Here is a 12,741-nt window from a genome sequence, read left to right as displayed (position 1 = left end):
TACCATCTTGATATATCATATTATGATTGTTTTGAGAAAATGTTGTCATCCGAGTTTTATTATTATTGCTCGCTAGTTGATTATGCCATTGATATGAGTAAACATGAGACCTAAGTATTATTGTGAATATGGTTAGTTCATAATCTTTGCTGAAAACTTGAATGCTGGCTTTACATATTTACAACAACAAGAGCAAACAGAGTTTGTAAAAGATTTTCTTTATCACTTTCAGTTTATCAACTAAATTGCTTGAGGACAAGCAAAGGTTTAAGCTTGGGGGAGTTGATACGTCTCCGTCGTATCTACTTTTCCAAACACTTTTGTCGTTTTTTTGGACTCTAACTTGCATGATTTGAATGGAACTAACCCGGACTGACGTTGTTTTCACCAGAACTGCCATGGTGTTATTTTTGTGCAGAAATAAAAGTTCTCGGAATGACCTGAAACTCCACGGAAGTTATTTTTGGATTTAATAAAAAATACTAGCAAAAGAATCAAGGCCAGGGGGCCCGCACCCTGTCCATGAGGGTGGAGGGCGCCCCCCTAGGGCGCGCCCCCCTGCCGCGTGGGGCCCCTAGTGCTCCACCGACCTCAACTCCAACTCCATATATTCATGTTCGGGGAGAAAAAAACAAAAAGAAGGATTCATTGCGTTTTACGATACGGAGCCGCCGCCAAGCCCTAAACTCTCTCGAGATGGCTGATCTGGAGTTCGGGGCTCCGAAGAGGGGAATCCGTCACCGTCGTCATCATCAACCATCCTCCATCACCAATTTCATGATGCTCATCGCCGTGCGTGAGTAATTCCATTGTACGCTTGCTAGACGGTGATGGTTTGGATGAGATTTACCATGTAATCGAGTTAGTTTTGTTAGGGTTTGATCCCTAGTATCCACTATGTTCTAAGATTGATGTTGCTATGACTTTGCTATTCTTAATGCTTGTCACTAGGGCCCGAGTGCCATGATTTCAGATCTGAACCTATTATGTTTTCATGAATATATGTGAGTTCTTGATCCTATCTTGCAAGTCTATAGTCACCTATGTGTTATGATCTGTTAACCCCGAAGTGACAATAATCGGGATACTTACCGATGATGACGGTAGTTTGAGGAGTTCATGTATTCACTAAGTGTTAATGCTTTGGTTTGGCACTCTATTAAAAGGAGGCCTTAATATCCCTTAGTTTCCAATAGGACCCTGCTGCCACGGGAGGGTAGGACAAAAGATGACATGCAAGTTCTTTTCCATAAGCACGTATGACTATATTCAGAATACATGCCTACATTACATTGATGAACCGAAGCTAGTTCTGTGTCACCCTATGTTATAACTATTGCATGAGGAATCGCATCCGACATAATTATCCATCACCTATCCAATGCCTACAAGCTTTTCACATATTGTTCTTTGCTCAGTTACTTTGTCGTTGCCACTGTTACAATTACTACAAAACTGCTACTGTTACTTTTGCTACTGTTACCGTTACTTCCATACTTTGCTACTAAATACTTTGCTGCAGATACTAAGTTATCCAGGTGTGGTTGAATTGACAACTCAACTGTTAATACTTGAGAATATTCTTTGGCTCCCCTTGTGTCGAATCAATAAATTTGGGTTGAATACTCTACCCTCGAAAACTGTTGCGATCCCCTATACTTGCGGGTTATCACATGCATCTAGTGTATTAAGTTCATGGAAAAACGGAGTGATGCATTAAGCAAGATGACATGATGTAGACAAGATAAACTCATGAATGAATAAACCTCATATTTTTACCCTTAATAGCAATGATACATACGTGGCATGCCCCTTTTTGTCACTAGGATTCAACGCCGCAAGATCGAACCCATCAAAAAGCACCTCTTCCCATGGCAAGATAAATCAATCTAGTTGGTCAAACCAAACCAATAAATCAGAGAAGAAATACGAAGCTATCTTAATCATGCATAAAAGATTTCAAAGAACACTCAAATAATAGTCATGGATAGATCTGATCATAAACTCACAATTCATCAGATCCAACAAACACACCGCAAAAAAAAGAATTACATCATATAGAACTCCAAGAACATCAAGGAGAACATTGTATTGAAGAACATCGAGAGAGAAGAAGCCATCTAGCTACTATGGACCCATAGGTCTGTTGTAAACTACTCACGCATCATCGGAGGGGCAACAAGGTTGATGAAGAACCCCTCCATGATCGATTCCCCCTTCGGTGTAGTACCAAAGATGGCCTCCAGATGGGATCTCTCGAGAACAGCGGCTTGCGGTGGCGGAAAAACTATTTCGTGGACTTCCCTGAGGGTTTTCTGATTTTCTGGTATTTATAGAAGTGGAGTTAGGTCAAACGGAGCCTCGTGGGCCCACCACCCATCAGGGCGGGCCTGCTCCCTGGGTGCGCCCTGGTGGGTGGTGGGACCATGCTCCCACATTTGGTCTTCTTCCAAAGCTTCTAGTGTCCCTTATGTCCAGAAAAAAATCTCCAAAAACTTTCGTGGCATTTGGACATCATTTGGTACTGATATTCTGCGAAAACAAAAATAAGCAAAAAACAGCAACTGGCACTGGGCACTGAGTTAATAGGTTAGTCCCAAAAATGGCATAAAGTTTCTTGTAAATGTATATAAAACATCCACGATTGATAATATAATAGCATGGAACAATCAAAAATTATAGACACGTTGGAGACCTACGAGGCTCCGTTTGACCTAACTCCGCCTCTATAAATTCTCTAAAATCGTGAAACCAATAGAGGAGTCCACGAAATACTTTTTCCACCGCTGCAAGTTCTAGAACCACGAGATCCCATCTGGATGCCTTTTCTGGCACTCTGCCGGAGGGGGAATCGATCACGGAGGGGTTCTTCATCATCCTTGCTGCACCTCTGATGATGCATGAGTAGTTTACCACGGACCTATGGTTCCATAGTTAGTAGCTAGATGGCTTCTTCTCTCTTTTTGAACTTCAATATAATGTTCTCCTTCGTGTTCTTGGAGATCTATTTGATGTAATGACTTTTTGCGGTGTGTTTGTTAGGATCCGATGAATTGTGAGTTTATGATCAGATGTATCCATGAATATTATTTGAGTTTTCTATGAACTCTTTTATGCATCATTAACATAGCTTCGTATTTCTTCTCTGATTTATTGTTTTGGTTTTGCCAACTAGATTGATTTATCTTGCCATGGGAAGAGGTGCTTTGTAATGGGTTTGATCTTGCGGTGCTCAATCCTAGTGACAGAAAGGGACATGACACGTATGTATCATTGCTATTAAGGGTAAAAGGATGGAGTCTATTCATATGTGAGTTTATCTTGTCTACATCATGCCATCTTGCTTAACGCGTTACTCCGTTTTCCATGAACTTGATACACTAGATGCATGTTGGATAGCGGTCAATGTGTGGAGTAATAGTAGTAGATAGAGAATCATTTCAGCCTACTTGTCTTGGACGTGATGCCTATGTATGATTATTTCCTTGGATATCATCATAATTATTTGCTTTTCTATCAATTGCCCAACAGTAATTTGTTTACCCAACGTATGTTATTTTCTTGAGAGAAGCCTCTAGTGAAAACTATGGACCCCGGGTCTATCTTTTATTATATATTAAAACGAAAAATATCTTCCTGCAATTTTATTTTGTATTTTTGTCCGATCTATCTATCAAAAACTACAATTTGATCTTGCTCATAACCGTTGAGGGATTGACAACCCCTCTACGCGTGGGTTGCATGTATTTGTTGTTTGTATGCAGGTGTTGTTTACATATTGTTTCTTGGTTCTTCTACTGGATTGATAATCTTGGTTTCATAACTAAGGGAAATACTTATCTCTATTGTACTACATCATCCTCTCCTCTTCGAGGAAATCCCAACACAGCTCACAAGTAGCAATTGGTCAAATAACATGATGTAATTTCATCTCAATCCATTCTACCTGCTCACCCGTGGCGAAAATTGACATTATCTCTTGCAAAGAATCATGCCATGTTCTTTTAGAATAAATTTCTACATTCCACTCTTCAATGCATTCTAAAATTCTTTTAGAATTGGCTCATAGTACAATGATCATAATCATGTTTATTAAAGTCTTAATCTATCACATAGATAACGATTTACATAAGTCATTTCTGAAATTATATTTTAAATACCTCTTAAATTTCATTAAAATATTTCCTTCTAATGTAGCCATGCTTTATTAGAAGATAATATTCAGCTCCCACTAACTTAGAGTTCCTTCGCTTTATAATGAAACGTAATTAATTCTTTCTTCCATTAATGCGAATGACTCAAGAACATAACTCAATGTAATTTTTGTGCTATCCAGATAATTTGAAAAACACATTTTCCTTAGCAATTTCTTTTTCTGGTTTTGATCCTTATACAACCTCGGGCAACTTGATTTGACAAGTGTTACCTTATCACTATATTTTCTTTGTACTTGATGAAATAGTTTCACTCAAGACTAGCTTGATGAAATTAAATATTCATATTTGTTTTTCTTTATGAAACATTTATGACCTGTGATACAATATCACACAATATAACTCTCAAAATAAATGTAGGAGTTGCATGCATATTTCCTTTATTTCTGACCTCCATGACTCTAAGTCATTTATGAGCTTCCAGATCTGTTTGTAATGTTTTGCATCATTTGATTATTCATGGGATACTGTTGACTTGCACAAAGTGACTATTTCATCATATTCCTCTCATGATCATTTATAATACTTAGTTTGATTTTTTTGTAACTCATACATAGACTCATGGATGAGGTAATGATATGAAAACATTTGCATGTTTATCACATTTCATTCCTACCCGTCTCCAAAGATTCTTAACCTTAACCGGTATTATTTACATGTTTTAGTTATGAGAAGACACTTTTCTCAATTACGAATGTCATTGGACATTCAGGGTGTCAGTGGAATTATACCAATACTATATTGGTTCATGCAAAACTTTTATCTTTTATTCATGATGCGACTAATGATAAATAATTAAAGCATCACAAAATTCATGATAATGAGATAGTTTCACGAGGCCTAACTAAATTTTAATTAATTAGTGAGTGAAGAGTTTTGTGTTTCGCGTCACTAGGATAACATTTCATTAATTTCTCATCTCACAAGAAATAAGTATTATCATAATAGTTATCGAACAAACTAAGACATTCTTTTAGGCAACATGTTATAATAATATTAAGTCTTCTTTTACTCATCAATTTTCATTGATATTATTTCGATTCATACATCCCCCACTTAATATTCTGAAACATTGAGCACTTCAATAATTTCAGCTATTCCATCTCATTAATATGATATCTCATATCTTATTAATTCATCAATGGAACTTAATTAATTGGGAATAACCATTTTACTAGTAAATTTTCAAAATTCACAAGTGCCCGTCACTTTTATTAAATGGATTTTGACTTTATCATTTGATTTGGAGATACTTTTAAAACTTTGAGAAACCAACAAAAGTCATATCTCCAAAATCAATGCTTAAACTTTATAAGTATCACTACAATTAAGTGGTACTTTGAATCAAAACATTTCAAGACTTAATAATAAAATTAATGACATTATTCAATAATGAAGATCATAATTCGAATTTTCCAAAGATTAGAAAGTTCCTCACACATAACTTAAATTTGAACAAAACATTATTCCAAATTTTAAATTATTCATTACGAAATGATTGAACTAAAATAACTCTTATTTAGGTTCTAGTGTGAATCTTCACTCTTGACTTGGGCTTCCATCTGGAACATAGGAGGGGACATAAAATGCATCTTTCACTGCGCGATCAGCCTTCCTTTGCTTTCCAGCAGTTGCTCCTTCACAAGTACCTGCAATTTCTTGCAAGTGTGGGCAATCATTAAGTATCCCATATTTAATGCTTTCTAGAATATGTCAAAATTTGAATAACTCTAATACCTGCTTCAGTATTAATCAACGTATTTGTCTTCATCTCTGCTTCTCTAATGAAGGCAAACATTGCACGGACTAATTTGTATCCCTCCAAATTGTTGAACCAATCAACGAAACCACGATAAGATGGTGGGAGAGATATCAATATCATATCATCCATGTACTCGTGAGAAAGTCAATATCTAATGTTCCCAAACTTGTGCCTCGTTGGAATCGTACTCGTGCTGCTCCGGCGCCTCGTCATCCTCGACCTCCGGCTCCTATAAGATGTTGAGCTGCCATCGCATAGAGCAGACAATGCGCCCGCTTTGTACAGACACAAGAACCACTCATTTCACATCCATGTTGCCGGGGTCCGCCTCGATGATGGCCGCAACGACAACGTTGTATGGGTGTTCCCCTTCCAGCAGAGCCTCCGCCAACTGATGCTACTCCAGGAGCGCCAAGTTGTATTGCTGCCCCGCCTGAACTCGGACACCGGCGTGGCGTGGACGATCATCGCCTCCTTCTTTCCCTCAAGCACTTCCTGCTCCTCCGAGCTAGACTCCAGAGAGCTCGGAGGTTGGCCCGCCTCAGTGGGGGCCTGGCACTAGGCGTCCATTGCGCGGACCTTTGCCGTGATTTCGATGCGGTGCCACGACGACAACTGCTTGAACCACAAAACCGTAGAGACAACCATTGCGATAGCGAACAACGACATGGATGTGAACTAGGAGTGGCTGGATGGCGGAAGACGACTCAAAGGATGGGAGAAGGGGCTTGAGGTAGGGTTTGGCGGTGTGGCCAGCTGGCTTCAATTGTCGGGGCAGGCGGAGCGGTGTAGCCTTGTAGTCGTGAAAATCAAACAACCGAAGTAGGCTACATCATCGTGAATGCGGGTAGGAGGGTTGTTGGTCAAGTCCCATGTGAATGCGCATAGGCTGACTGCCAGTCACGTCGCGTATGAATGTGCAGAGGGTTCTGAGTCGTATGACGGAAGAGGGTTTCTGTGACAGGTTCCAGAGGGCGTTCGTACTCCCCTAAGCTTCCCCGATTTTGGCCCGGCTTGTGGAATTTTGAACGTCCGAGCCGATTTGATGACCCTCTTTGGAGGCCAAAAAGTATCTGAAGGGTTTGATTCGGATATTTGTAGGCGATCTTTGGTGTGCTACCGTTGGAACCCATGCTTGAACGCCGTCATCCAAGCCAAGACGATGAACAGCCTAAAAACGAACCTACTTTAGTTCAAAACTGTCCACACACGTGAATCCGGCGACCACCCTCGTCACTGACGACCGAGGTCGTCGGCTGAGGGGAGCCGCCGAAGGACGGCGGCAGAGGAACTCTCCTTGGGAGAGACGTTGGCGAGATCACCCTTTTTCTTCCAGAGGAAGAAAGATCGACCCGTCGGCCGTCAATTTGGAGGAGAGGAGGACGACGCCTATTACAGACGCCTTTGCTTCCATCACTCTCACCAATTGCACTACACAAACGCTTGGCGTGGAGGAGCAGGTCTATCCTGTAGCGGTTTTATTTACACACTCGTTTCGTATGTACCCTAACGGAAACCTGCCGCACGTAACGGAAAGGGAAAACGACTCTGTCCCCCAGGTCATGGCTTGACTCGAGAGGTCTTTTGCCAGGACCAGGACCGGGGGTGCGATACTACACCGTCTATGTAGAAAGTGGCCTGTCTTTGCACCACAAGTTACGGTTCTGACTGGCTTGACTTGATGATACTACACCGTCTCAGTCGGGAGGGTGGATATTTCAGCGCACAAACATCCATCCATCCATCCATGGAAGTCATTGCTGCCAAATGGATAAATAATTTGCGTAATATCTAGATAACTCACCGGGCTTCAATTTGACACGTATGTACTACCCTACGCCCCAACTTATGTGAGTAACAGCCAACGTTGCATTCGATTCAAATATCAGAGCTGGAACTATCTACATATGTGTCCAAGAATCTTGATACAAGCAGCAAAAGTCATGTCCAAGGAGATATTTAACCATTGAACTACGCTTGCTATGGATATTAAAGCATCTTCAACAGGTGATATACAATATTGCACTCAAAAAGGGATTTAGGGCACCAAAAAGTGGATTTTGAGGCATCAATTTCTTTTCTACCATAGCAGATGGGGTATAATAGGGCACAAGAGGGCGGTGGATCCGGCAACACGTCGGTGCGGCGAGGGCGGTACTGGCAGGAATTGGTCTGCATGGCGGAGATAGCGGCCCAATATGGTGTGGTGGCGGTCGATTAGGTCAACGGCGACCAATTTGACCACAGATCCGGTGGCAGGACGGTGTGGCTGTAGCGGCCGGATTTGGCAGCGATGTCGGTGCAGGAGGGGAAGTGGCTATGGGGGGGGGGGGGTTCTTGTTGGTTGGTGTGAGCGCGGTTGCGCTTTTGTTATGTTGCAGCCGCAAGCGTGATGTATATTTGCATCACTTTGCTGCAAAATTCCAGGCTGCCGCAAAATATTTGCATCACCAAATAGAGACAAGGCATTTGCTGGAGGAACATTTCTGGGTCCAAATGCCCTAATAACAGTTTTTCGGATAGCTGCCGTATTTTGTATCATCTGTTGTTGGAGTTGGAGATGCTCCTAAGGACGCAGATACAAGGAACAAAAAGCCATGCCGGAGGAAGTACTGCTTATCATACCCAAGAACCTTCTCATACAAATACAAGGAACAATTCCACTCTTGCTGGAACAGCTACCCATTTTCCAATATGAAGCTGCAAAACACAAATATACTCCCTCCGTCCCATAATGTAAGACGTCTTTGACACTAATGTAGTGTAAAACATCTTACATTATGGGACAAAGGGAGTACCAAACAAACAAGCAAGACAAGCTGGCAGCTTATGATCCCACAATCAACAAACTGTGACAGCAGATCCTTCTCATGTTCCTCAAGACCCCTGCAAATAACAAGAAAATGGCAGCAAACTGAGCAAGTGAGATTCAAGATCAGATGAGGCGGCACCTGCATCGTTAGCAAACCACTTGCCACCCCCACAACTCTTGGATCAATCTGAGTCCAGAATTCAGTTGGAATAACACTTCAAAGGAACAACAGCAATTTGACCACAAGTATCCTTCTGGTGTGAGGATTTAAGACCAGAGGAAGCAACATCACAGGTTGCCACTTGCCACCACAAGTTTGGATCAATATCCTGAATCCTGAATTCAGTAGGAACAACTTCGAAGGAATAACAGCAATTTGAGTATTTGACCACAGGGTGAAGCAAGTGCTGCATCGTTGTGTACGCACAGGCTGCAACAAAACCCACACTGGATCAACATCTTGAACCTGAATTCATTTGGAACACAGGTCCATGGCCCCAAGCAAAGTCACTTCTCATTGTAAAAAGCCTCTTCCAGATCTCTTTCAGAAGATTTCTCTCACACTGATAAGTGTGTTTTGCCTTCACTGAACAGATGCTCCAGACATAAACCATTCAGCAGGAGCAGGTTTCCTTTGGTCCAACTGCCAGTTGGGTAATTATCCCGTTCACATAAACAACATACTAGAGTACTTTTATTTCACACACACGCGCATACTGTAAACACGGTGGCGGGCATTAAACGGTTACAAGCCACGTAGGTTTCATAAGAGCGAAGATAAACAGCTTTTGTCTTGCAGGGTCGAATTGAAATATTTACAGGAAACCACAGCATAAAGACGCGGCCTCATGAGAGTCTTCTTTCGGGACTCCGTCTACATGTTGGAAGCACGGGAGCCAGGGCGATGCTGGCTACAATAGAGATAACTCAAACCACTCAGCATGATGTCAAGTATAATCAACAGGAGCGTTCTTACCGTCGTTCCCATCAGTAGAAATCGAAGTAGCATAATTACCTTCAGCTCTCAGAAGCACGTGGGCCATTTTCATCAGATGATGAGGAGGAGGATTCATCTCCGAATATCGCGTTCAACGCAGACGTCACATCTCTGTCATTTATTGAACTTCCATCAAGCAGCCTGCCTCCATCATGGTTAGCACCTTCTATATCACTATTACTTGACTCAGCATGATCTCCATCAGCACTCACTGTCCCACCACCACTGCCTGATTCACATGGGTTCTTTGACTCCTCTGTAGGCAACTGAAATCGACAAATTGGGCAAGAACTGTGGAGCTCCAGCCATGGAAGGATGCAATTGGAGTGAAACTTATGTTGGCAAGGCATCTCCTTCGCCTCCGTCCCCATTTCAAACTCCTCAAGACAGACTGTACAGCCCAATACTTCCTGGATGTTCACAGTTGGCAATGCTGCCACAGATTCCTTCTTGGCAGGTGGAGTCCCAGAACGATTCAGGTCACTGTCTGCCAAACGCTGCAAGAGCATATCTAGACCAGGACCAAGAAAGTAGTCTCCAAGTGAAACGCCAGTACTTGTGTTGCTTGAGTTCTCTTGGTTGTCACTAGGTCCAAATGTTCCTTGGAGAATAATGGCCTCATTGTTGGAGTTGATCAGTATTAAGCTCTCTGTCCTTTCTCCCCCTCGGTCTCTCTCCCTTGCTCTCTCCCTCTCTCTTCTAGCCCTCTCCCTCTCCCTTCTCTCCCTGTCCCTTCTTTCCCTCTCCCTCTCCCGGTCTCTCTCGCTGTCCCTGTCCCTGTCTCTGCCAATGCCATCCAAGCCCCTTAAGTCATCACGGAGGGTCTGAAGCAGCCTGACAAGCGATGAGCCCCTCCTCCTTCGCCTCCTAATCATGTCTTCAAGCTCACGGTCAGAATCATCATCATCATCCTCTTCATCCTCATCATCAGTATCCCTCAGTGCACTCCTGATCCTTGCTTGGCGTGAGTCCTCATCAGAAGAAGAATCCATCATATCCCTCTGGGGCCTTGATCGCCGAGACGAACCTCCCATCATCCCAAGCAGCAGCGGGGCCCAGAGCGAGAGGTTCCGCTCAGACCTCACGTTCGTGGACGGCTCAAAGCCCTCGGACTCCATCTCTTCCACGAACCCGCCATCACAGTCCGGGCACTTCTTCTCCGGCTCCACAGGAACGATCACCTCAGCGCAGCTGTGGCACCAGTACCTGCTTTCCTGACCTTCTTCCATCTTGTGACTCTCCAAATGCTTTCCTCCCTCTTACCCCTACTGTAGTACTATCTTGCAGTCCTGATCCACGGCCGAAACACTTTATAGCACAAACAACTAATAACTACACAGACAAGAAGATGCCTTCCTTGAGCAGCACAGCGAAGCTATCCTTTACAGCACCCTGAAACAAAGTTTCCCCCATGAGCATCTCCATTTAATTTGCACCAAGGCAGGAAGTAGCAGATCTACCAACAGAGAAGTAAACCATTTCCTAGTAGTATAAGCCACACTTCACAATCAAGAAAGGCACACATGATACTTCCTGGAAACTTTCTACACGAGCATATCCACTGGATTTGCACTAACACAGAAAGTTAGAGATCTACTAACAAGGTAAGGCAAACCAGTTTGTTTGTACTAGTGCAAACCATGCTTAACAACCAAGAAAAGCAGGACAACACTCAGAAGCTTTCTTCTACCATACACCAGCATCTAGTACAAGCAGAGCAGGCATGCCTAGTGAGAAATCGAGCCAAGCATCATTCGCAACAAAAAATTAAGAAAAGGGTGGCCGGTTTGGGTGAAACCCAGGGTCCTCCTGCCCTCAGATTCGATTTCAGACCAACGAAGCCACTCCTGGTCGCCTACCGACCCCATAATCCAGCCCGCCCGCCACTCTACCACAAACTCGAGATCCGCGTCAGAAACAACAGGATCTGCGATCGCGGGAGGGGGGGGGGGGGGGGGGGGGAATCGAATCGCGCTAGAGTACCGAACTGATCCAGGAGGCTCGAACAAGAGAGGAAGAGGAGGCGCGCAAACCATTCCGCGGCGGCCGTCGGCGAGGATCCCGGGCTCGGCTCAGGCCATGATTCTTCCGCCGGCGCTCCGCTCGTCAGTGTGGGCGTCAGCAAATTGGTTGGGGGTGGGGTGGGGTGGGGTGGGGGAGAGGCGGAGGGGACGAAGGGGAGAGGAAAGGGAGGAGGGGGGGATAAAGTCGTGCGCCAGTGGAAGACCCCGCCGTCGGGCCGAGTAATTTATCATTTCAGCGGGGACTTCGGTGTAAATGCCGGTTTTGTTACCGGTTTGGCCCTGGGTTTATTAGATTATTGGTGAGTGGGTGGGAGTGGGGCCTCGGGATTCCGAGACGTGAGTCCGCGTTGTACTCTTTGTCCTTTTTTTTAATTATTTGTGGGAGTCCGCGTAACCGCGTTGTACTGCTGCTTGCTCCGGCCCACTTGTGAAAAGCCGTATAGTAGTGTGAGAATGCGACGTGTAATCCAACGGACCGTCGCTGGTTAGTGGGTGCGATTAGGTGTGCTCCTGCATCATCTACGTGTTTGTGTTGTTTGTTCGTGAGATGGATTACGTGGCGACTGCGAATTGTTAAGCATTTGCATTTCTTTATCTTTCTAATTTAATTAATATAGTCTCTTTTTTGTGGGGAATTTAATTAATATAGTCTAATATAGATTAATTTAGAAGTTTTCAATATTTTCCTCGGATAACATATTTTACCGTCTATCCATCTCTTTTTTTTTGCGGGACGTCCATCCATCTCTGAATGCACAGAACCATGACTTCCATTAAAGCTGATGCAAGGGAATAAGACCAAATAGTCAACGAACGAAGCAAATTGAAAACACAACACAAGATAATCATGAAAAAAGACATGAGATAAACATCTACGGCTAAGTCGGTGTTCTTCGCTGTAATGCCTTGTAGAATGAGAATACACTGCCCAC

The 12,741-nt window shown here is 43.4% G+C and overlaps 1 protein-coding gene across 1 annotated transcript; it reads right to left on the bottom strand.

Annotated features, from left to right (window-relative positions):
• Window positions 1-9,460: 9,460 nt before the first annotated feature.
• Window positions 9,461-11,992, bottom strand: LOC123113919 (E3 ubiquitin-protein ligase SIRP1). The gene is made up of 3 exons (XM_044535243.1): window positions 11,819-11,992; window positions 9,804-11,177; window positions 9,461-9,699 (listed from the first exon to the last, which is right to left on the bottom strand). The coding sequence occupies exon 2, from the start codon at window positions 11,012-11,014 to the stop codon at window positions 9,806-9,808; it is 1,209 nt and encodes a 402-aa protein (XP_044391178.1). The 5' UTR covers window positions 11,015-11,177; window positions 11,819-11,992; the 3' UTR covers window positions 9,461-9,699; window positions 9,804-9,805.
• Window positions 11,993-12,741: the final 749 nt, after the last annotated feature.

This window comes from Triticum aestivum, chromosome 5B (assembly GCF_018294505.1).
Source record: "Triticum aestivum cultivar Chinese Spring chromosome 5B, IWGSC CS RefSeq v2.1, whole genome shotgun sequence".
In the NCBI taxonomy this organism is placed as follows: Eukaryota; Viridiplantae; Streptophyta; class Magnoliopsida; order Poales; family Poaceae; genus Triticum; species Triticum aestivum.
This window is presented reverse-complemented; position numbering and strand designations above follow the sequence as displayed.

Coding starts and splice junctions, on each gene's coding strand:
- LOC123113919 (XM_044535243.1), bottom strand. CDS start 11,014: ATGGAAGAAGGTCAGGAAAGCAGGTACTGGTGCCACAGCTGCGCTGAG.